The following is a 24994-nucleotide window of genomic DNA, read 5'->3' as shown; positions in this document are numbered from 1 at the left end:
ACTTTTTTTTTTTTAATGCTGCCTGAAATTGTCAAGTTTGTAATACTTGCATTACTGACAAGAAAATTAAGGGAGCAGGAAGTAGAGGTAATAAATAAACTGTGTTTGTTTTCTGTAGGCATGGAATGTTTTAGCTCTGGATGGAAGCAATTGGCAAAGAATAGACCTCTTTAACTTCCAAACGGATATAGAGGTTAGTGTCTTTTTCATTTTTAGGGTATTTTTCATTCCTATGGAGATGTTTAAGAGCATAGCCCATTTTGAGTGCCCCGCATATTCTGGTGTTTTCACGTTTTTTAAAGACTAAGTTCAGGAAAATAGTACTGTGAAGGAGGAAATGAAAAAAAACCTCTGGTTTTTTTTTTTTTTTTTTTTTTTTTTTTTTTTTTTTTTTCCTGGATGTGTGTTTCAGTTTTGGTTGTCAGCTGTGTATCGGATGATTTTCGTATATCATACGCATATAGGGCTATAGAAATTCAAGCCTGCTCATTTCCAGAAAGGAAAGGTGTAAACGGTGCCTCTAGATGGAGTGAGATTCTTGGAATCACTTTTACGATCTGGAGGATAATTTTGCTGGTCCCAAATCCCTCTATGAGGGAGCCATCTAGTGCTGGAAGCTCACTGGACACTTGGCTATAGGATTTGGAGATTGAAACACTAAAATGGACAATTTTTCTTACTGCAAACTTGCCTAGGTTTGATTTGCTGTGTATCTGATTGCCATTTTATGACCATTTGTTTTATAAGATTTGAACTTCGTGTGAAATGCAGGTACATGTGAAGTAAAGTCCTTTCCAGGATATAATGAAAGGTTTTAGGGCAGACTTGTCTTCTGTAAGAAAAACATGTCTGCATTAATGCTTTCATATATGTGCATAACAAAATAAAATATGACATCTGAAAATGAAGAAAAAAATTAGTGGGGAACAATTCCTTGATTCAGTCTGAACTGGTTTATTATTTCTTGTTTGATACAAATTAAATGTAGACTACAATAATAGATTTGGTTCTGTATTTTATGTTTTAGCTTTGTAGTTGCATGAATAAAATCCAGATGTGTTTCATTTGCTGTATTTTGTTAACCATGGTACAAACTGTTCTTAAAGCTTTACAGTAACATAGAGGGTGAATTTTTTTCACTGCTCTTTTCAAACTTTATTCCCCACTCCTGTGCTCTACTCATCTTAAACAACAGTATTTTGCAGGGGTAGGAGAGATTTTTGGCATCTGCCTCAATCTAAATGTGTCAAAGAAGATTTGGAGCTTTAATGTCACATTTTCAGTTGCCTTTAAAAATCTTGTGTTCCTCATCTGCTAAGAAATAAAGTAAAGCTCCACAGGTCTGCAGTCCTTCCTGTTGATAGGCCTTTTCTGTGTTTGCAATCATTTTGGTATTTAGAAATACCATATTGTATTTTCAAGTTTTCAATGTTTTTTGTCATATATTTTACCTAGTGGCGTTGCCCTCTGAGATGCTGAGATATTTGTAGCATGGGATTCAGGAGAAGGAGTGAAAAACTAAGTTATGATCTTCTTTTGCTATGAAAAGCCATTGTGGTTTGGAGCAATTCAGTTACTTCAGTATATTATATTTAAGTACATTTGTATTACATACCCCTTAAGTTTACTCATAAAAATGTGTTCAACAAGAAATTATTACACAAATCAGTTCTTCAACAAAATAGTTTCATATTTGGTGTCTAAGAACTCTGTTTAGCTGTTTTAGTAAAGTAATTTTTGTCTGTGAATTTAGGGCAGGTAAAAGCTTCCAATTGTATTTGACAGCTTTGTGCTCAGTTGGACGTTGTGCTGTTTGGTGATTTTTCAGTCAGTATGTGATCTGATAATGTCAAATTATGAATGGATTTGGAAAAACTTATCTCATTATTTGTTTTTTCTTTGAATAATTCTTTGGAATTTGTCTTTTTTCTGCAATGCAAATTGGACTTGCATTATATGTTATTAATTGAAGAATTTATCCTTGCAGTAAAAGTATTTGGCCTTTGCCAAGAAATAATACTGATTAATTGAAAAGATTTTAAAAATATATGATTTTCAGTTTGTTTGTTTTGGTGTAAAATCTCTGGATTGATAAGATAAACAATGTTACTTATGGACCAAGAAACAAGTTCTGATAAGAAAATATTTTCCCATAGTGATGTCCAGGATATTAGTACTAGAGAAGGACAGTAAAATGTAACAATATGGCAATAAACAATCCACCGACCTATAATTTTATACATATTTCTTCTTTCAAAAAATAAAGGGAGAGAAGAAAATGCACAGTGGTGTTAGGTATTAATCCTGTTGCTGCTGCTCCCACCAAGGTATTTGGCACCTTTCAATTGCAAGCAACCCTATGGCAGGAGCTGTAAAACAGAGACTTACTTATTGGAGTCTGTCGTGATGTGCTGGCCTAAGCAGGTCTCTGTGGGCAATTACAACTTTGGTGCTGTAGGGGTGACTGGGACCCTTGAGGAGTGGCCAAGCCTCCCTTTCCACCTCTGGAGCAGTTCCCTACACATCTTAGAAAGCTTGAAGCTCATTTTAGTAGTCTTGATGGGTAGGGTCTGCTGTGACAAAAAGTTGAGCTGTGTGTGATTGAATGAAGAAAAGGAAGAGAGAATTAAAGATTGAATTGAATAGCACCTGAGTGTGAGTGGAAATTCTCAACAGGTAACTGTTCTTTCTTCTAAAGTACCAAAAGAAATTCAGAGAGCTGTAGTTCTAGTGGAATATAGCTAGTCTTAACTCCTGGGATTTTTAATTTGGTTAGAATATTGTGTCAGAATAAAACTCCTAAATCTTCCTTTTATTTGGTTTAAGGGTCGTGTTGTGGAAAATATATCAAAAAGGTGTGGTGGGTTCCTGAGACAACTTAGTCTGAGAGGATGTCTTGGTGTTGGAGACTCCTCTTTAAAGTAAGTAAAACTCTTGATTAAGACATTGCTTGTTTCCTAACATGTGCACCAAATGCAATTAGATGACTGTTATGTCTGTTTGTATTTCTGAGTCCTGACTGATGAACAAAGTGGGATACTTAGGTAAGTACTAAATACCTTAATGTTGACTAAATGAGTCATCAGTTTGAGATCAAAATGTAGCTATTGTTATTTTCCAGAAATGAACTAAGAAATGAGAGCTGTGCTTTTCAGAAACAGGTCTTTTTCTTCTATTAGGATTATGATGATATTGCTCCATTTTAAAGTGGTTGAAATGTTTTCAGACAATACTCTGGCATCCTCCAACAGTCAGAGTATCAAGATTATTGGTCATTTTATTGTTTATCATCTAATCTGGACAAGAGGTAACCCTAGCAATAGGAGGAAAGATAAAAACTGATACAATTAAGTGCCTACAAAATCAGAAAATATCTGGAATTCTCTTCTTGGTCTGAATAAGAGCAGGCAGGCAACAAGAACATCTTGGGAAGCTCTAGAGAGGACAGTGACCCTTCTTGGACACAGTATGTGAGCTGAACTGTGCAGGTTGTTCCCAGAATGTTTTAATACATATAAGCTTTTTCCAGTGCAAACTGGCCAGGTTCTTCTGGATATTTCTGTGATTATTTAAACCCAAAAATCCTACCTTCAACTGATGGGTCCCTAAACCACAAGTGCTTTAGGGCTTAAAGAACATTTGGAGGAAGGCTTGGGGTCTGGCTCTTTGCACTTATGCTTTCCCCCTCTCTCCCTGGAGCCTGGGCTGGATGGTGGTCAGTCTCATGTAGTGTGGCCATTCTCAAGTGGAAAATATAAGCACAAAGATTTTGTTAAGCAGTGGGCATTAAAATAGTGTCCTGTGACCTTTAGCTATTTCTAAAATTTATAAGTAAGCCAATTCATAAAATTTGTCTCTAGGGTAAATTCATGAAGCATTAATTTTCAGATACTTGCTCTGAAAGTGATTTTTGCTATAAGCCTATTTGTGTTGTTTCCAGATCAATTAATTTTGTGAGTGATACTAATTTCTCTATTTATCCTTCTTCATCAACTTTTGAGTAAAATAACCAGTTACTTATGTAGGTATTGGCCATGTAAGCACTGAATGCTTGTGGCAGGTCTGTCAGGACGTGCACCATGCTTGAATCTCAGAGGCAGTTTGCTGTTCCTCCAAAGAGTAACATCTTTCCAAGTGATTTGAAGAGTGTCTTGATTGTAAATCTCCCTCCAGTATATGTATTTTGGAATAGCTGTTTCGAGAATTCAGCTGGGAACTCTCACCAGTGTAACTGCTTGCTGGGTTTTTTTTTTTTTTTCCATTGTTTTCAATCCACACTGGAGAGCCAGAAGTTGTTACCAACTGAGCGTGTAGTCAGATCTGTTAACCAGGGCAGGCCTCCAGACAAAACTGGTTTTGTGTGTTTCCTTCCCTCCTGCCAATAAAATCCATGCAGTTGAAGGAAACATGGGCATAAAAACAGTGTTCTGAAATGCAGTGCAGCTGTAAATATTACTTTGCACAGATGAAAAGAAAGTTTATGTATTTCTTCAGAGTAATTAGTATAATGATACGTACAGGCTCACAGCAGTATAATAGCTCCAATCATCCTTAAAGTTCATACCCAGTACTGCACACTGATGCTTTTTAATTTTTAAAGTAGTAAAGAAGCAATTTGCAGCCTACAGGGCTTTCCAGTGGTAGTTCAATAGGCTTAGGTCACATTTTGGTATTCACCAGGTGTGTCCCTTTCCATTTGCTGTGGGAGCAAACTCCTTTTAAGACTTGCAAAGGCTTCAGTAATGAGATGTGCAAAAACACTTGAAGCTTTCTGTTTATGCCCTTTGAGTTTTTTGTTACAATATTTGAAGCAAGTTCTGGCTTATATATCACAGAAATAACCAACTTGCCCAAGTGGTGTTTGATAGAAAAACAACGCTTCCCTAAGACCAGAAACTTGCAATAGGAAAAGGAAGAAGCAACCATTGAGACAGATATATTTGAGGAATACTTTGTGATTATTCTGGGGCTTGAATATCAGGCTTTTTGATCAAGGTGGGAGGAGGTACAGGACAGAATGTGCTCTTGTGACCTCATAGCACTCAGGACATTATATCGATTCAACTTCTTGTTGCTGTTTTAGGACCTTTGCACAGAACTGCAGAAACATCGAGCACTTAAATCTGAATGGGTGCACAAAAATCACTGACAGGTAAGTCAAAGAGGTTTTTTGATTGATGAGAAAATTTGGAAAAAGAAGTAGCTGAAGGTATTTTTAGTGTGTCTGCTGTTTTGCAGCACATGCTACAGTCTTAGCAGATTCTGTTCCAAGCTGAAACATCTGGATCTGACATCCTGTGTAGCCATCACAAACAGTTCTTTAAAAGGCTTAAGGTAAGAAGATTCAGTGTTCTGTGTTAAAGAAAAGTGTTTGAAGACCCTTTCAGCATTTAATAAAGTTAAAAAATTGGTGCTGAACCTTTATACTGTGAATCAGCACTGGCTGTATTCTGTATCTAGGACTTCTGGGGTGTAGACTGTGGTGCTTGTGTGTGGTCTTTTCTCATGACTTTTCTGTGGAGGCCTGGCACAGTCCACTGGCTATCATTAATTTCTAACAGTGTGTTTAATTTGGGTTTCCCACTGTTATGACTATTTGAAGGCTGGATTTAACTTTATGTATTTTTTTAATTCTCCCAGTGAGGGTTGCAGAAATCTGGAACATTTGAATCTTTCCTGGTGTGATCAGATTACGAAGGATGGTATTGAAGCACTGGTGAAAGGGTGTAGTGGACTAAAAGCTCTATTTCTTAGAGGTTGCACACAGGTACATAATTGCTTGGGTGATCCTTTAGGAATAAAATTTTATTTTGGATTTTTGAAATCTCCATGAATTAAAAAATGTCATTTTTGTTATTGTATTTTGTTCAATATTGCAAGATGTGTACATTTTTTGGGCTGCTTTGCTGTGCTTTTAATTTCTTGTTTCTTTTCCTATGTCAAATTTAATTACTAAATACAGTTAGAAGATGAAGCATTGAAACACATTCAAAATCACTGTCATGAGCTTGTAATCCTGAATTTGCAATCGTGTACAGTAAGTATTTGAAGCTTACAAAGGTACATTCTCTAAAAATCAGAAATCATTTTCGAATGCTAATGAATTGATCTGCTATACACTTAAGTAAGATAGTACATTTCTGCAGTTTACAGGATTTTGTGTGGAATAGTGGCTTTAAATGAGCTGGCTGTTTCTACAGCTGAGTTTTGGCTTGAAGTGTTGGGTTATTTTTTTTCCCTTCATTACATCTTGTAACTGTGGTAAGCTCTAGAGCAAGAATTAACTGCATTCATTCAAATTTCATGAACTGTATAGCATTTTGGTCTATTCATAATTCTAAGGTTTCTAATTGAGCAGAAGCCATGTTCTGGGCTATATAATAGAAAATAGAACATAATGGCATCATAACTGAAGATGATTCAGAACCATCTAAGTGGCAGAAGGGCATGTCTTTCCAATATTAATGGAGAACACATTCATTAGTAATGAAATGACTGGGAATCATTCATGTACTTTCAATCCTACTTAGAGAACACAGATTTTCTTTGCTCTGGTTCTTTTTCGTTGTTTCTGATGTGACTTTTCAGGAATGGGAAAGGCCTTATTTTAGATTTTAAATATATCTAAGTCATTCTTTCCCTGCAAATAAGTTTAAAAGATATTGAATTAAATTAGAATTTCAGTGTTTCAGGCATGCAGAGTTGAATAATGAAATTATATTTTTGTTTGTTTGTTTGTTTTTGAAGAGTTTTTTCTAGTTTTATTGCAAGAAGGTATCATAAAAACCTGCAAAACTTTCAAATCTGTTTTACAGATTATTCCAGAATGAATGTGGCATTGGAACATTTTATGTTAAGATTGAACCTAATAGATTTCTTTGAAGTGTTGAATGTTTTTGAGTGTTAGTGGTTCTTAAAAGTTACATTTAAATTGCAGAAAATAAGAACAATACAAATACAAAGCTTGAGTTTCCATGATCCAGATGTTTAGTGAAAGAGAATTTTTCAGTCTGAATGTAGGTTCCCACTGAAGCTGGGCACTCAAAGATAATGGCAGTGAAGGGAAGTTCCTTCTTTTGGTCAGAACCACACTTAAATAAAGTCAGTACGTAATTTCCTCCCCTTTTACTTTTCGTTTTGCTGTCCTTCTCACAAGTTCTTGTTCTATTTTGTTTTGCCTGAGACTAATGAGATACATCAAGGCCAGCCTTTTCTGACTATTTTTGTGGAATGATCTCAAGAGGTCTGATGATAATCAGTTCTTATCTCTCCCGCTTCACAGTCACATTGGCGCAGAAGTGCACCAGAGCTTTCCCTTGGTCAGGATGTCTGTTGTTGTGTAGTACAAACACAGATACCTCCCAGGAAAAGTATTTTTTCCTTTGACTTTTTGAGTTGCCAGTCTGTGTGTCCTACCTAATTACATGTCCTTTAAAGCTGTGTTCCACTGGAGGTATGTCCTGCTTGCTATGGCTTGGAAGCACGCTTCCAGAAGCATCCAGGCTCCATATACTCCATATGATCAAAGGGATTTTTACACAGCAGGTGTCCTGGTGCTTTATGTGACCCCCACTGTAATTCTAGTGATGCTGTTTTATAGGCCCTGTAAAATGCCAGGCCACCTCCAGCAGCTCTGGAATGAACGTGTATTAGCTTTGGAAACTGCACATCTGAAAGGTGCCATCGGTACAGAGAGATTTTAGAAACTTGCAGGGACTTGCAGGCATTTTTCAAACACTTTTCTTTCCTGACAGTGATATAGGCATTGAAATCATAAGCAGTTTCAGAGTGGAAAATTTTCATATATGACTTGAGGGCTTTTTACAACAGCATAAAATTTGCATAGTCTTTACCTTCAAAGCAGTCCCTTTTCCCAGTAACAGCATCATGAGTGTTTCTCAAAGGAAACAGAACAGTTCCAGAAAATAACATGGTTTTGGAGAGTCAAATCCAGAAGTATCTGACTGATTTGGACAGAACTCCAAAACTTATCTTCTTACCTGTAGATTATGCAAATCCTTCTGGATCCCCAAAAAGAAAACAAGAATTCTAGTTTTCTGCTGATAATAATTTGACTGAACTAGTTGCAGATCTAAACTTCTGATATTAAAAAGTGCTGGACTGGGGAGGGGGAAGGATAAGGTAGTCTCCCTTTGTGCTGAGCTGCTGCTATTTCTCATCCTGTTTTCATCTGGGAAAGGTTATTTTTGGGTAATAGGATCAGAAATATGCTGCAGTTATATGAGTGTACTCATATGAGGGGCTTATACAAGGCTTGTGTATTTACTATTAAAAATGGAGTGGAAGTCTTTGCTACTATTGCAAGAGTATTATTAAGTCAGGAAATAAAACAACCTGTTCCACACAGCAGAAAAATTAAATTCATAGTGTGAAGAGGAGGAGAGAGAGCTTTTTCCAGAATAGAAGACTTGTAAACAAAATCGTATTTGCACACACACAGTAATCCAGTTCCTGTTGCTATTTTGTGTGCAGCTGCAGTGGGGCTATTTCTTACAGTTCCTGTTTCAGAGAGAAAACTTATTTATTTATATTCTAAATTTGGAGCAACTCCTTACAGAATATCTACTACAAAACGTTTTTGAGAAATGAAAACTCCTCTTTTGAGTTAAATCTTTCATCTAAAGACACCTCTATAGGGTAGGGCAAATCTGGCTTTTACACTTACCTTCTGTAAAGAATGGATTATTTGTAATTGTTTCCCTGTAACTCCTGCTTCAAAAATTGTCAGAAGGTGAAGGATTTTGCCCTTGGGTCCTACTGTTCCAGAGCAAATTAGATAGTTAACTTGTGTGTTGTGAGGTTTTAAAATCTCTTTTGCGCTCTTCCCAAACTTACACAGTCACTGAAACAGAAGACCTGGACCCCATCAATATATAAGAAGTGAGCACAACTTTAAAAAAAAAAAAAAAAAAAAAAAAAAAAAAAAAAAAAAAAAAAAAAAAGTGAAAAAATTATAAAACAAAAGCAAAGTGAAAGAGGAAGACAACAACAAACAACTCTCACTTTGTGCTTCAGAATACCTTAGAGTAGCACTTAATGTGTCTGAAAAATACATAATTAAGTAGGAATTGTAAATGTTGGTTATCCTCAGTGTCATCATTGTATGTGGTTTCAGGACTGTATTTTTTGGTTGAAAATCTGGGTTACCTTGGTTATATACAGTGTGACAGTAACAGTTCAGTAGCAGAGTCTTGGCTTTTGTTCTTGGCTGATTACTTGATAAGGAAGTAATTTCAACCTTCTTCTGTGTTGCAGCAAATTTCAGATGAAGGCATTGTGAAAATCTGTAGAGGATGCCATAGACTGCAGTCGCTCTGTGTTTCAGGCTGTAGCAACCTGACAGATGCTTCTCTCACAGCACTTGGTCTAAACTGTCCAAGGCTGAAGTGAGTATTTCATGAGTGTGTTGAGTGTCATGTTCTTACTGACCTGATCTAAGAAATTCACTTCTGAAGATGAGCTGCACTTGCAACCAAAACATTAGGTTGTAAGTACATAAACTTGAGGGCTGGTCCTCTGTAGCTTCATATTAGTGTAGTTCACTGTATATCAGAAAAACAAGAGGTTTTTTAAAATGTGCTCGTGTCTTTGCAAGCATTGAGGACTGATACTTATGAGAGATGTTTTGAACAACAGGGGCTTATCAGTTAAAAAAAAATATAAATTTCCACATTGGTGTAATTTGTGCAAACATATATGTTATGGTGGACTTTGAAACCAAAGCTCAGTTATGCAGCAGCTCCCTGGTTATGGAGACATTATAGAGACAGATAGTACTTCTAATTTTAATGTAAATTAAATAAAAAGATAAGCTTTTGGGATGACAAATTGCCATTTATGGCACAAACACACAGGAGTCAGAATTTATTATCCTTAAATCACAGATAGTGGAGGAATGAGTGGTCTGTAAAAATTAGGGGATGCTGCATTCAAATGCCAGTATACCATATGCTGACACACAGTGTTCAGTGAATGGGGAAAATGAGCTTTTCTTACTGTAGAAAACCTGTCCTTAAAAAAATTCCAGGCTGACAGTCCCCTTTGTATCCCTGTTCATATTTATTAGGGGCTTAGTAGTTTTTTGGCACAGTTACTGGTGTTTCCTAGAAAGCTGTGCTGTTACTGCTGGTCTTTTTCCACCATTTCTCTCAATTTCTCAATTAGCATCTCAGATGGGAAATAAAAGGAGGTCTAAACTGCTGTTAGTTATGCAGTTCTTTCCAAGGGCAGTACAAGTGCAGCAGGAATTGTTTTGACTTTGGTAGGAAATCTGTCAGCCACAAGGGGGAAGGCGTCTGCTGCTCTCCTGTAATGAGGAGCAGCACAGGGGAAGAAAATGACTCTTTGCAGTGATTACTGCTGAGGAATACTGCACGTTGGAAGGACAGAGGATACAGCTGGTTACAGCTGGACTTTGGGGATCATGGATGGAAAAAAATTGATAAAAATTATGTTGGAAATTGAAGGGCAATGTAATTCCACACTTGTTCTGTACCTTCTGAATATTTCAGTGCTGAGTGTGAAAGAAGAGTCTGCTGCCTCTGTTGGACTTGCTGGCCCTGCTAGGAAATTCTTGAGTATTTTCTGTGCTGTGCTACTCTTACTTCATTTCAGAACCTTGGATGTCCTACTGTGCTGCTTTCCATGATACTGTTGCATTTCCCTGATTCAGTTGTTACCAGTCACAAATATCTCCTTGGACAAAAACTTAGGTCAAGCTTTCAGCAGACCCTTCAGCTGTATTTATCTCGCATCAATATTCAGATGTCTTGTCATCCTCTTACATTTGCTCTTTCAGGTGCTTGGTACCTTCTCTTCTTTTTCCTCTATTAGCACTTTTTAATGCTAAAATACTTGTAGGTATTTTGGTAAGGCTTGTCAAGAAAAGCACCTCTGAACCATTAATGTCTTTGTCTGGGTGGAGCTGTGAAAATTTGGATCATATTCCTTTTAGCCCCACCAGCTGCTAATTCCACAGGAGTTGGGAGGTGCTGAGTGCAGAGACATTTCAGGTGTGCCCAAAAAGCAGCTCTAGGCAATGAATACAACTCTGAGCCTGTCATGGAGAACATTTCTTCATAAGAGCAGAGAATCTGCTTTGGACATCATTTTGGCTCATCAGCTCCTATGTTAGATACTTTTTCACAAATCACTGGGTGGGAAATTCATGTCAGCTGTAACAGGAAAAAAGAATAGCCCTCTGTATTTAAGCACAATCACTGAAACTAAAGCAAAAAATTAGAACTTTGCTCATTATTTCCATGCTGCCTTCCCACCTGTTTTTTTAATTCTGGGGCCTGATTGATGCAGCATGTGTGTGTACATCTCACTCCCCATTCTCCTGCCCTGACTGTCTGCACACCCTTTCTCAGGAAAGCTAGAGATGCTTATCTTCTGGTTTCTTATTCCTCTGTCTCTATAGTTGTCTTTTCAACTGGGTGTGCAGGAAGTAGCATCCTCACTATTTTGGATATCATTGCAGATGTCATTCCCTCTCCACCCCCGTGTTTAAAGTCAGCCATGTAATGAGATGGGGTTTGTAGCAAGTAATTCATGAAAGGAGTTAGAAGAGTGAAAAATGTGACCAGAACCGTGGGGGTTTTTGTGGTAATGTTGTTTTCCCCCTTCCAATTTGGTATCATAGGCAATTTTCAGAGTAGCTGAGAGTTTTTTATGATAGGCTGCTAACTTGATGGAAGGGCACAGAATTCCTGAATGTGAGTCTACAAAGTAAGGTGCTAGACTCATCCATTTGGGAAGAGGTGCCTGTCTTGTACTTGGCTTGAGTTTTCTTCATACATCTGAAAGCTTGTTGAAGACTGGAACTCTGAAAATGGCTTTTCAAGCCTGTGGAGCTGCTCAGCTCTAAACTTGGCTGCCCTCTTGCTTTTGGCTTGGGAAGAGGCTGATCCAGCAAAGTCAGTCAGAGCCCCACATCCTGTAATTCGGTGGGGTTGTAATTTGTTCATGCACCCAGTGTGGCTTTTCCCTTTGCACTTTCTCTCCAGAGAGAGAGTATTTTAATGACCTCCTAAACCAGGCAAAGGATCTGGAGGCCTCTCGGTATTGCCACAAAAAGTTCTTTTGTCCTTCTTCGGCTGCCTCCTCCCCACCAGCCCTGGTAGAGCAGCAGTGGTTCCTGTGGTAAGTTGTACTTAGTTTGTGCTGCTCATCCCATGGTTCTGCAGTTTCCCCTTATTCATCTTGATACTCACAAAGGAAAGTATTCTTTAGAAAAAGGACAAAGAAAACAAAGACAACAAATCATTAGTGGGATGGAGACCTGTTGTGCATACTAGTGGTGCTGTTTGAGGCAATTGACCTTTTAGTTTTGGGGTTTTTTTTGTCAGTACTGCTTCCTAGTGCCTCTTGGAGGAGTGCTAGGATTATCTTTCCAAAACACTATCGTTTTCTTTAAGGTTGTGTTGATACAGTTTGTTGTTCTTACTGTGGGCTTGGAGAATTTTAGTTCTTTGCGTTCTGGTAACTTGCTTCACTGTGCTTCATGCAGAGGCTTTGAGGGGATTTCTAGTAAGCACTTTCTCAGTTTTGTGGCTTCCCAGCAGCCTGTGTTTAGATAACAGGTTTTAAATGCAGGCTTCAGCTGCATTTTCCTTAACTCAGGGTTTATTTTCCTGTATCTTTCCTCAGATAACACATGAGAAAACTTGATCACTATGCTTTTAGTGAAACAAGAGGTTTAAATTACTCTAATTGTGTATAATTTTTTCCACTAAATGTTCTGTGACTGTCAGAATCTTCTGATAAACTGGATTAAAAGTCTGCTTTTTAATTTCGACTCACAATGAAAAATAAGGGGTGTGTTTGTATATGTGTATATATACACAGGCTTCTGCTCTTGAGAACTTATAAGTTGCAGAAGACAGATTTATATCTCAAATGCATTTGCTTTTCTCTATGTTAATGTATTCTTTAACATTTAAAACTTTCCCAGGATTTTGGAAGCTGCAAGATGTTCACATCTCACAGATGCTGGGTTTACCCTTCTCGCACGGGTAAGGGTCATTTCAGAAGGTTCCAGCTCACCCTGTTCCCTTGCTGCCCAGAAACTGTGAATTGATGTAGTCCTGTTGGAAATCAGTATGAGAAGAGGAAAACTAAAGTAGAGAGAAGCTAGGGAAAGAGGGGACTAAAAAGCTATTTTATTTCTGGTTTATACTCAGATCTGCAGCTTGATCTAATTTGCCATCTATCATTGCATTTTTCACTTTTCCCCCTCTCTTTTTCAGTTTATTTCCATTGAATTTATTACACTTAACATAATTCTAAACTCATGTTATATATTCTAGCCAAATTTCCCTTATATTGATGACACATGCCCTTGTTATATTTACATCAAAAAATCAGCATATAATAGATTGTTCTGAGGATAACTTTAAATTACAGAACACTTCTACATTATACATTATAAACTATAAGCACTTGTGCCCTAATTCATGCTGTAAATATGTACAGTAAGCATATTGGTGGTGTCAAATGCTTCATGTTAGACTTGTGTGCTTGCTGGTTAAGAAATCTGAACACAAAAATTATACTCTGTGAATGAGATTTATGCTGCTGATATTTAATGTGAATGAAAAGGGTATTTTTTGGTAGCCACAGTGGTTAAACAGAGCGGTTTTCTGATTGTCCAGCACTACATCCTCAGGCTCTTGATAGTCACCTCAAGCCTGCTCTTAAACCTTTTTTTAGTGTTCCTGGAAAAAACGGATTGGGAATTGAGACAAGGTTTGGCACTGTGTGGTCTGCTGCAAGGTCACAAGGTTAAATCCTTTTCGTGAAATTAGTCACGATTAGATATTGAAAGCACTTCTGAAAGCTTGCTGGGGGTCTCTTGGAATGATGCTCTGTGAAAATTGCTTGTATAGGTGTGACATGCAGCTTCCTTTTGCCCTTAAAGTAGACTTTAATATTTTTGGCATTTGTTGGCAAAGCAATTCGGTTTTAAGGCTTCTTTCTAATGTATGACAATGAAGAGAAATGTGCCATGGGCTTAAGTGTGTTCCAGATGAGTGCAGCTGGTAAATGCAGAAGTTGGGCTCGTGTGTGCAGATGAATTGGTTTTAGTGCATGGGCTGTAAATTCCATGGGTTTGGAGTGAGAGAGGAAGGGGAGCAGGGCTGCTGAGCATTGGTATGTCCTGTTCAAACCTTACAGGACAAGGAGGAGACATTTCACAGTTGTAGGAGAAAGGCTGAAATTTAGACTCTTCACAGGGAGGTGGGATGTTGCTTGTTAATTCTTCTGTCTATTTCTTCTAACATTTTTTTTGTCTTTTGATGGTGATCAAATATTTGAAGGGATTTAGATCAGTTTCTTCTCTCAAGCTGTGTTGTCCAAAATTATAAGCCCTGTGCATGATTTTTTTGTCTATATGTTGTTTTATTTCATTTTTTGTTTATCTGTTCATTTTTTGTTTATTGTAGAATTGCCATGAGCTGGAGAAGATGGACTTGGAAGAGTGTGTTTTGGTGAGGTTTAATATGAAAAGGAATATTGAATGTCCAGTGTAAGAATGCAATACATTAACACCTTGGTCTAGATGTTCTTTGGGTTTTATAGTGTTGTGTTTATGGTAGGAAATAAAAATAATTATTGGAAAATTCTATACAGGGAAATACTTGGAGAGTAACAAGTGATGGGTTGTTTTCCAGAAATAACAGAACCCTCATCTGGTAGAGAAGAGTTATGTTATTTGAGGGTTGCCTCTCCTGCTGTCTGTTGCTTATGGCTGATGTTTGGTTTCTTTTATTCCCAGATAACTGACAGCACATTGATACAACTTTCCATACACTGTCCTAAGCTGCAAGCATTGGTAAGTGTAACTCCTGCTCTGTGGGCTGGGATGTTCCCCCCAAATGACACACACCCAACTCCTGCAGTACAAACCCAGGCTGTTCACTTTGTATCTAGAAATAATTCCTGATGTACAGTGACACTGTGCAAAATATGTGCAAGTTTCATAATTATTGTAAAAGCAGCACATTACTCCCAAAATATTTCCATGCATGCATTGTGTGATTAAAAAAATGTTACCAAATCAGTGAGTAAAAAACAGAAAGCTTTTGTTTTATGGTTAACATCCTTCATGTTTGATTCCTTATGTAATTTTGATTTCACTTGAAGCACTTAGATCCTTTATGGATATTCTCAAGTGTTCAGTAATGGTTTTCTTAGGGAGTACGACACTTCACATCAAATACTAAATAAACAAAACCACCCAAAGAAGACAAATGTAATTACTCTGTAAGCAGTTTTGCATGCAAGCACTTTTTTCTGAGGACTACATTTGCATTATGGAACGTTTCCTTGGGCTTGACTTTTGAGCATAATTGGAGAGGATCAGAGTGGGGTACCCTGCTTGCTGGATTTCAAAGAACTGTTTTCTAGGGAGTGGTGGCTTAGATCATTCAGATCATCAAAACCAGTTTATGGTAACATAAATTTGTCTATTCTTCAGTCAAGATACTTGAAAATTGCCAGATTGTTCTGGCAGGAGGAGCTCTTGTATTTCAGGCCAGTTGTCCTTTAGTGTAGATTTGTTATAACTACTTAGATCTACATGAGAGAACAAGTTCTTTATAATCTGTTCTTAGATGGGATTAAAGGAAGGTGTTCTGCTTCCTTAATTAAATTGTGTTATGATTAGTGTTACTAAGGTAGCAGTATGTGGAAAGATGGAAAGGTGACTTTTAAAAAAAGCTTGTTCACTATTCTGTATTATTGGGGGTTTTTTTATTTTCCTTATCAACTGTCCAGCTTCATTTCTGAACCACCATTCTTGATGTTAACCCAAATGAGTTGTCAGATGTGGAGCCATTTATATGGGACACGTTTTTGCATTGTAATCCCAGTTGCAGCCAGTTCTTGCAAGAGATCTTTTGTATCAGTTCTGTCAGTGCTTCAACAGAAACATCATAAAACCTCATAAATCCCAAGCAATTTTCTCTAAGCCTGCTCCTCTTTGCTGGCATTTGTGTGTTTGCCCACAGACAGGGAAGTGTGGCATTGGTAAAGTATCACAACTTTTCTAAGGGAACCAGAAAACTTGATTTCTTTGGTGTGTATATATATATATATATATATATATAACCTGTGGGTAGGAAGAATACATACTCAGAGGTTGTGTGTGAACAGCAGTGGCTGAGAATTACAGAAAAAGACAAGACAGGCAGGTGCCAAATAGAGTGGATGAACTAATCTTGGTGCTTCCAATGTGCTGTGAACTCCTTTGCAGTTGTGTTGTAGTGTATTTGGAGTTAGAACAAACATTTTGGAGTTGCAGAGATAACTTTGGATTTGCTTTTGTCATGTTTGGAGACTCAGTAGATGGTGGAAATAGGCAAATGTTCAGTATCAGAGTGCTTTGTTCCCTAATGTACTTAAGAAGTAATTTCGGGTTAAAGTATTTAATTGTACATTTAAATTAGTAGAGAAACTGTGAAATACTCATGATAGTCTGAAGATGAGAAGACAATTGAATTCTTCACAGCATGTGAAGTTCTCATAGTATGTCATGCCATACTTGATTTATGCATAGCATTTAGTATGCATTAACACACACATACAAAAAAATCTGGCCATGTATCTTTGTTCTTAAGATTTCAAGCAATTGTCTTTGTTAAATTCCACATTATTAATGCCTTTTAGCAGACTTAGAAGTCAGAAAAATCCTGTGGTTTAATATGAAGTATGTGTAATTTGGCGTATTTGTTCTACAAAGTTCTCCAAACTCAGCTGTACATCCTGTATTGACCTTGCAGTACCAAATACTGCGTCCCAGGAAAGCTGATTTTATAAGCTGCTTACTTCCTGGGATGGAATACACCTAATTAGCCAACAGCTCCACAGAACCTCCTGTCCTTCCTTGGAACAGCAGTTCTGTTATGAATGTTGGTTAACCCTGCAGCTGCTGATTGTTTCCAGGCTCTGAGCCAAACCAAGTGCTCAGAGCACGTTCACAGAGAAAGGAAATACAGGAGAGAGTTGACGTGTTTGAAGACTGGAGAGAGTGCCTGAATGGGTGTCAGGAGTTAAAACACTTGATAGGGGCAAGCACTTAATTTCTGCTGTCTTTTGGAGACAGTTTACCCTCCTGGCATTGCTTGGAGTCCCTGCTGGCTGCTCATACTTGGTGTGTAAAATTTGACCAGCTGGAGCTGAAGGGAAGTTGCCGAGGTGGGTCTCGTCAGACTCCAGAGGAGATGCAGACCTGTCTCCCAGCCTTTCTCGGGTTCCCTGTTCGTTCTATAGAGCAAAGGTGAAAGAGGTTGAGGGCAAATTGTTTCAAAGAGCAGGACAGACCCCATATGTCTGGTAGCAGGAAGGAAATTCTTGTGACTGTAGCCGAGGTGAAGTAAAGTTGGAAGTCCCCGGGTTGCCCTGTCAGGCTGGAATGAAAAGATGTGTTGTACCCAGAGAGGGGAAAGGTTACATGTTAGAGTTGGGGGATTGGCAGGAGGTCCTTTTGAGCACTGCTATTTGCTTGCTTTAAGTTAAAAAGTGCATTTGGACTGCTGCAAGTGTTTTTTCATCAGTTGCTGTCTGAAAAAAACAACTTGGGGCAAGGAAATGCTACTTCAGAACTGTTAGACTTAGGTACAAGTACAGGCAAAACACAGGACTGAGCAGAAAGCAAGGTGCTAGCTCAGAGCCCAGGGCAAGAGGAGTAGAGTTCACAGATCCTGCACATTTCACTGGGGAAGGCTTGAGAGGATTTATTTCAGTGGTGACAAAGAGTGGGTTTTTAAGCTGCTTCTGAGGAATGTGTTTCCTGTTGTTGTCATCATTTGTGCTTCTCCAAAAGTCATGAATTCCCTAAAGAAATGAGGAGAGTGCTTTATGTGGTGCCACTGCCTGAGATGCAACATCATTTTCTGTGTTTTTGAAATTCAAGGGAGTAAAAAAATATGCTGAAGAGGAGCAGATTTTTTGGTTTATAATGCTGACTCTTGCAGAAAACACTGCTCCTGCAGCTGTACAAGATGTTTATTGCTCCTTGTCTGTACAGCCTGAGGTGCCAAATGTTCATGGCTTGTTTTTCTTTTGAAATCATTATTTGGCAAATCAGTCCATTGTGATTGTTCTCTATCTATGTGGACTTGCACAGGCTTGATCCTGGTGTATGTAATGAGAATATGGCAGCTGTGAAACAGTAACCCCTGAGTAGATACTCATCTATTCCCGTATGTTCTCCATCATCCTTTAAAGTTGTTTCTGGCACAGTGCTGTTTGCACTGTGTGGGACAATTGGAAAAGAATTCCCACATTCTTAGAGAGCAAAGAGGCCTGAGGAGTTTTGCCAGTGATGTGTTTTGGGACTCAGCTTGTTTTGAAGCAAAGTTAAAATGAAGTACAGCCGTTTCATTAAGTAAAGCAGTTTCTTTTTTTTACTCTTCTGGATTTCAGCTGTGTATTATTTGTAGCTATTTAACCACTGGAGTGAAGGAGGTTGAAGAGGACTTCTGATGTCCAGAGGCTCGAGTAACTTAGGACTGAGAGATGTCAATTGTTTGTCTCTCTGTTTTAGAGCTTATCTCACTGTGAACTGATCACTGATGATGGGATTCTTCACCTGAGCAACAGCACGTGTGGGCACGAGAGGCTGCAGGTGCTGGAGCTCGATAACTGTCTCCTCATCACAGACGTGACTCTGGAACACCTGGAGAACTGCCACAACCTGGAGAGAATTGAGCTGTACGACTGTCAGCAAGTCACACGAGCTGGAATCAAACGGATCAGAGTATGTGTTTCCTGGCTTGTTCCTGAGGAAAAGCCAGAGTTGTTGGTACTGCTTGAGACGTAGGAGTCCTACAGGTGTCCCAGGCAAGGAAGGCTGGATAAACAGCCCTTCTGTTAGGTCCTCATGTGTGTAACTTCCCTGTATGAACAGCAACAATTGTCAGTTCTGACTTGTGACATTTTGCTGTTGGATTGATGAGCTCTTGTCTTCTTTCTGTATTTTCTTCAAATACAGGCCTCTGTTTTTAGGATGGTGAAGTGGCATGCTTTATCCTAAATATATGTTTTATATATAGATCCTAAAAGATATGTTAATACACAGAGCCAATAGAAAAACATCTGCATGGCTTTCAGTTGGTGGGCTGTAGGGCCCTCAGGTCCTGGAATCCAGCCCCAAACCTTTTCCCTGCATATCTCACCCATTAGGTCAGGGACCACCTGCCTTAAAGTTAAACCTGTCTGCAACTTTGTATCCCAGATTGTGTCCAGACACTTTTGCAAGTGGAAAGCTCATGCCTGCGGACTCAAATTGAGGGCAGAAGCACAATTCTATTTCATGCTGCTTTCCAGGATGAGAACAGCAGTGGGAATATGGGAGACAAGGCTCAGAAAAGTTGTCCCTCAGTAGGCAGGGCCCATCCCTCTTGCCCCTGCAGCAGAACATGTGCCTCACCTGATGCAGAGCTGTCTGGGCTCACCAGTGCTTTGTTGGGGAACCAGGGGGAGCCCTGTGCAAGTTGCATGTCCATACACCAGTGTGCCTTAGCTGGATGGGTCAAGAAGAATTACATGTGAGAAACCATTGGCTGGTATCCACTGTATAGATGCTTTCTGTATATCTAACTAACCTTAATGAGCTAGCACTTGCTGCTTCTCTTTTCAATTCTGTTCTCTCCCGTTATAATGCAGCCTTTTCACCCACAGGCTCATCTACCTCACGTGAAAGTTCATGCTTACTTTGCTCCAGTGACTCCCCCTCCGTCGGTCGGAGGGAGTGGACAGCGCCTGTGCAGATGCTGTATTATCCTCTGACAGCCAGGGCAGCCACACAGAAAACATTGTTGTTGAAGAATGGGACGGCAAGTCAGCGGAAGGAGTCGGTTTTCTGACAAGTCCTAATGGTGGTGTTTGGTCATCCAGTTTTGTGACAAGAAAAGCATTTTTTTTTCCAGGTAAAAATCTTAATGTAATGTGCAGCTGTGGATTAAGTTGGTGATGCTTTGGTTTGTATTAGTAACTCCTTCCTTCTGTTGGCATGAGAACTGCGGTACCGTGTCACACGTGTGGGCATTGCAGCGTAGCAGCTACTCGGTGGAAGTGCACCAAACTTGGAAGTTCATTTGCATTTATCAGCACTGGTGTGAAGTTCTGCTGTAACGTGGGGCTCGAGGCTGCCTCAATAAGGAACTGAGCCTGCTGTTCTGTAATATACACCACAGATCAAGTACCAGGTTTAAGGACAAATCAGCTTTAGATGATGTTGACCAAAAAAATGCAAAGTAATCATAAGCTCTTACAGTGAAACAGCAGCTTGTTCTTTTTAATGATTCAGCTTCATATTTAATTATGTAACAGGACATAATAGGTAATATCGAAAGGTAAGGTAGTACCTTCAAGATACCATAGAACTAGAAATACATCCCAAGTTTCTGGACTTGGTTCAGTTGAACTCTGCTCATACCAAGCTTGCCCATTGCACGTTCTGCCCGATGCCATGGGCCTTGAACGGGGTTAAGAAATCTGCTGTGGTCAAGCCTGTGCACTCTGCTGTACCCGCTGCCACAACCATCCATGGGTGCTGCCACAGCCACTGCCACGGGCTGGAAGGAGAGGATGCGGCGCTTCCAGGAGGGCTGTAGCACACATGCTTTTCTACAGATGAATGGAAAACAGGCTCAGCTACAGAAAACAGGATGGAGCAAGGAATTCGGTTTGCCCCACCCATTTCATGGACAAGCATATGTCCATATGGGCCCATCCGTCTGTAGGCAGGAGCTGAACCATACCAAACCTGTGGTTTTCAAATGTAGAAAGCCAAACTCTTCACATTTGTTTAAGAAGCTGTCAATTTCTGAATGATAATAAGGATAAAAATCTATGTATTAACTCTAAAGGCCATGCTTTCATCCTTAAGTTTTTCAGTGCTAGATGATTAGATAAACTTTTTTATATTAAGCAGTTTAATTATCTGAGAGAAACTACTTGACAGTTCAGAAAGCTTTTTTTGTGCAAGTTTGACTCTGTGTGTGTTTTAAGAGTTCAGGGCCTGTGTTTACTGAAAATTAAGAAGCAGTTGGAAAAGATACTACTGGACAGTACTGCCATTTCCCTCCAGCAAATTTTAAACCACTTCTAAAAAGTGTGAACATGAACTGCGGCCACCAAGGGCTGGGTTGTGTTCATGACTCACAGAGGACAGGGACAGTAAATGAAGACCTCAGCTTTGGGGTAAATGACACCTTAAACAAGAGTACGTGGATTTCTTTACTACTACAAAGCCAATTTGGCTTACAAACAGAGTAGTGGAGTGCTGTTACAATCATACTTAAGAGTTCCATTCAGACACTGCTGGTCTAATGAGAGTTATAACCAGATTTTATTCTCAACTGTACCAGGGCAGTCATTGGTACCAATATGTCAAGATGTGTTGCCTTTTGTTGGCTCATTTTTTTTTTCTAAGACCATAATGAACCTTGTAAGTCTATTGCATTGAAGATGTACAAAAACAAATGGAACCTACTCTGATATACGACACTTAAATAAACAATCAGCTGATGTCAAATCTGAATTTGTTGGAATTATTTAAAATCTAAGAAAGATTTCTACTAGAAGCAGAAGATCCATATGAATGCACTGTGTGCAGGATATACTGCAGGGTTGGTTTACTTCCCTTCCTTACCTTGACCTACGATTCTTGCTAGGACAGGTCTTGCAATGAATCTGAATCTTAACAATGGACTGTCTCTAATGTGGGTGTAGGAAAAAAAGAAGTAAACAAAAAGGAAAGCACATTTACAAAATTATTGAAAAACATTTATTATACTTAAATTGAAATGTGTACATCTTATTAAAAAACAAAAGCCATTTGCTGGTGCCATAATTTAATTCCAATTTCAAGTGAGCTGGACAAACTACTGTACAACTTTCAATATTCTTTAAAATTAGATATTTGGATACTTTCCAATCAAGGATTTTTCCACTTTTATAAAACAGTTGGATTTGAATATGGTGTGAGCTAAAAAGACACAAGTGTCAGTTCAGGAAAATACTAGGACCAAACAATACCCAAAGATGAACAACTTATAGGCAGAAATGTTTAAGTACATAAAACTTTACTTTCAGTGCAGAAAAAAAACCCAAAAAACTAAACCAAAAATAGGAAAAAAACTCTAGGTTTGATGAATTTAAATTTTCAAAATGCTACAGCTTTCAGAAGCTTTTCTGCTAAGCACTTGAGCCAGTTATGAAAGGGGAAATAAAGTCAAAGTTGCTTTTTTACATGCTGTAGTATCAGTTTACATGGAACACCGCAGCATAAAAAGCAAACTATTCCCAAGCTTTTAAGCCAGAGATGAAGTTGGAACTTTCCAAAGGCACAGAATAACAGCTCTGAAACTGTCACCCACTACCTCTGGAAATACTCTCCCCTCTAAGTACCTAACCAATTGAAACTTAAGGTTAGCCTAGGAAATGTTGTGCCATGACTTTACAAGACACATCCAGAATACCAAGAAAGCACATTGCCTGTTTCAGAGAAAAGGAAATATTTGGTCATATGGAAGAGGCACTGTAACAGGTGTACAGTATGGATGGATGGAGGGTGCAGGAAGGTCAACTGAAAAGGTAAGAAGAGATTTGTCCAGAATAGGAGCTCCAGCAGGGCATTCACCTGCTGGGAAGGAGACTTACAGGGTGTGTATTTAGTGTTTCTCAAGCAATCTATTCGATGCTGCTGAAAGCTATGACAGCCCTGTGGTGCCAGTGGGTCATCCTCCCTCATCAGCATAATTCCACTGAAAACCCCACTTCTCACTGCCAGTATTTTTAAACCCACAATTTTACAAGCAAAGAGTTAAACTGCAGCAGTGCTCCGCAGAGAACCTAGGAAACTAAACATAAAGGATGCATAGGCAATTCTTTTCCATTAAAGTCATTAAAGCAAAACACAATTACTTGGTACCCCATAGGATTTATATTAATCCCTCCAATAAGGTACTATTGATAATGCAGTTTGCTGCATGCATATATTGCATCTGTCTAGGGCTTCTTAAAAGCCCTGTTCTGGCATTTACACTTCTTACATACACTCTTATACACAATTTACACGGGAAGCTGTTTTGACAGCCTTACTCTCAAAGACCTGACAACCTGATCACTATCACCTTAACTACTCATCTCCACACAGATTAGCATGTGCTCTGCTAACATCAAAAAATAAAACCAGCGTACGGTACAAGCACGTAATAGACAAACTGGCACAGAAAGGTAAATGCCCCAAAATAAGTTTACATTCATCTCCAACTGGATACAGATAATAGAAAAGCAGCATTGCTTCGCTTCTATAAACTGTATCTACTGGCCATAGTTTGCCTTATTTCAGTGAAGGGCAAGCACCTTTGCTTACATTGTCTTCCATGCCTGTACAGAAGCTGTCATGGCATTATACCTCTCATGAGGACACTTAGCTATGGCAGTGATAAGAAAGTTCACCTATCAAACAGCTCATTAGAAAGGTCATTTTGTGTTTTCAATATGAAACATCTTATACAGTGAAGTTAGATCCTAAGGTTTTGGATGATCTTCATAATCTTTAGGCAGGACTTCATTCTGCATTGGAGTATCAGTCTAGCAAGTGTGTGATGTCACTTCAGAATTATATGGAAGCCTTCTCCATTTTCAGCTGAAAAAAAATGAAGGAAATACCAGTTTGTCTTTCTTGAACAGAATCAGAGAAATACAAGCCAGTGCACCAAAACACCCAACTATGGACTTGGTTTTGAAAATAAACTCATCTACAACAAAAACTTAAAAGTTTCCTACTTGTACTAAACAAAAATGTTTGGATTAATGATTTGTAACTGGATCTTCAAATAGGGACCGTTTCTGTAGGTAAAGTTTACACAGAATCAAACTTGCTAGAGCCATTTGCTGGCATCTTGTACCAGAAATAAACTGTAGTTCTAAGGAAGAGTGGGATTCAACAACAGCCTACTGAGGATGACTGTTGACTAGCAGAGAAAGAACAGAATGTTATGTTCAGTTCTGCTGACTCTTAAGGACTCTGTTAAGATTTAGTTTCTGAACTTCGGAGGTATACTACTCTACCAGGATTTTTAATTTTTTTTAACCTACTTTGAAACTTCACCATTCTCAATTATTAGCAGCATCACTGTCCAGTGATGGCTGACTGAATTTTACATAAGGTTTGTTACTGAATCCTGCACTGGTTCTGAACTGAAAGCCTGGAGAAGAGCCTGAGATGCAATACAGAGGTTAAAATCTGGCTAGGAGAGGAAGAATTCTAAATATCTTCTGCCACTGTGTATGCAAAACTTTTATTATTTTTAAGGAAGGCTCCTTGCTGGAATAAATAATTAAGTTTTAGACTGTAAGAAAAGACAACGTACCTTTTATTGTGGTGAATAAGAAACAACTCTCATCTTGAAAGTTTTGAACCATCTACAAAAAAAAAAGTTTCAAAATCCTCTGAGTATGACCAATGCAAAACACAGAACAAAAATAACCCTCAACAACCCTGATACTCAACACAGCCTTTTGTGGGCAATTATTTTTGGTTTTGTTCAGCTAGGGACAGGCATATGCCAAATTAAAATCCATTACTATTAAAATACAGCTTTTTGTGACAACCAGCTGGGACCCTATCACTGCTGGCTGTGTTTTTGGAACTCTGTGGAGCAGACGCTTGAACAAGCAGGGTTCAACAGTGTTTAAATGCTCCCTGCCTTTGGGTGTGCTCAAAATAAATATGTACTAAATAATTGCTGCAGCTTCTCAGAACTATTTAAACCAGCTGCCTCTGTCTTCTCATAGTTTCAGTTAAGTCAGGCAGAGGAAGAGTCACGTTTAAAGAATCCTTCTGTTCATTTTATTGTAAAGGAAAAAATACTCTAAATGTCAGAAAATACTAGGGTTGCACTATCAAACAGCAAAAACAGTAATAAATAAGCAAGCATAAGAAAACCCTCCACTC

The 24994-nt window shown here is 38.7% G+C and overlaps 2 protein-coding genes across 8 annotated transcripts in view; one reads left to right on the top strand and one right to left on the bottom strand.

Annotated features, from left to right (window-relative positions):
* FBXL2 (F-box and leucine rich repeat protein 2) overlaps nucleotides 1–21555 on the top strand; it is a 49649-nt gene extending 28094 nt beyond the window's left edge. Inside the window, exons 4-15 of one of the 2 annotated variants that reach the window (XM_083862238.1) lie at nucleotides 119–193; nucleotides 2827–2921; nucleotides 5084–5152; nucleotides 5239–5334; nucleotides 5641–5767; nucleotides 5963–6037; nucleotides 9277–9407; nucleotides 12977–13037; nucleotides 14469–14513; nucleotides 14801–14857; nucleotides 18572–18784; nucleotides 19708–21555. In XM_083862238.1, the coding sequence (XP_083718364.1) occupies nucleotides 119–193; nucleotides 2827–2921; nucleotides 5084–5152; nucleotides 5239–5334; nucleotides 5641–5767; nucleotides 5963–6037; nucleotides 9277–9407; nucleotides 12977–13037; nucleotides 14469–14513; nucleotides 14801–14857; nucleotides 18572–18784; nucleotides 19708–19815 (1152 nt within the window). In that variant the 3' untranslated portion in view covers nucleotides 19816–21555. Of the gene's footprint in view, nucleotides 1–118; nucleotides 194–2826; nucleotides 2922–5083; nucleotides 5153–5219; nucleotides 5335–5640; nucleotides 5768–5962; nucleotides 6038–9276; nucleotides 9408–12976; nucleotides 13038–14468; nucleotides 14514–14800; nucleotides 14858–18571; nucleotides 18785–19707 lie in introns of those variants that run through there. The other variant, XM_083862239.1, reaches the window with a different exon arrangement.
* Nucleotides 21556–21794: 239 nt separating this feature from the next.
* The window catches only part of UBP1 (upstream binding protein 1), a 52343-nt gene continuing 49143 nt past the window's right edge, over nucleotides 21795–24994 (bottom strand). For all 6 annotated transcript variants that reach the window (XM_083862186.1, XM_083862187.1, XM_083862189.1 and 3 more), the window contains 2 exons: nucleotides 24411–24462; nucleotides 21795–23683 (listed from right to left, as the gene is read on the bottom strand). In XM_083862186.1, coding sequence (XP_083718312.1) covers nucleotides 23646–23683; nucleotides 24411–24462 — 90 coding nt within the window. In that variant the 3' untranslated portion in view covers nucleotides 21795–23645. The remainder of the gene's footprint in view (nucleotides 23684–24410; nucleotides 24463–24994) is intronic.

The sequence above is a fragment of the Zosterops lateralis genome (genome assembly GCF_965231275.1).
Source record: "Zosterops lateralis genome assembly, chromosome: 1".
Taxonomy (NCBI): domain Eukaryota; kingdom Metazoa; phylum Chordata; class Aves; order Passeriformes; family Zosteropidae; genus Zosterops; species Zosterops lateralis.
This window is presented reverse-complemented; position numbering and strand designations above follow the sequence as displayed.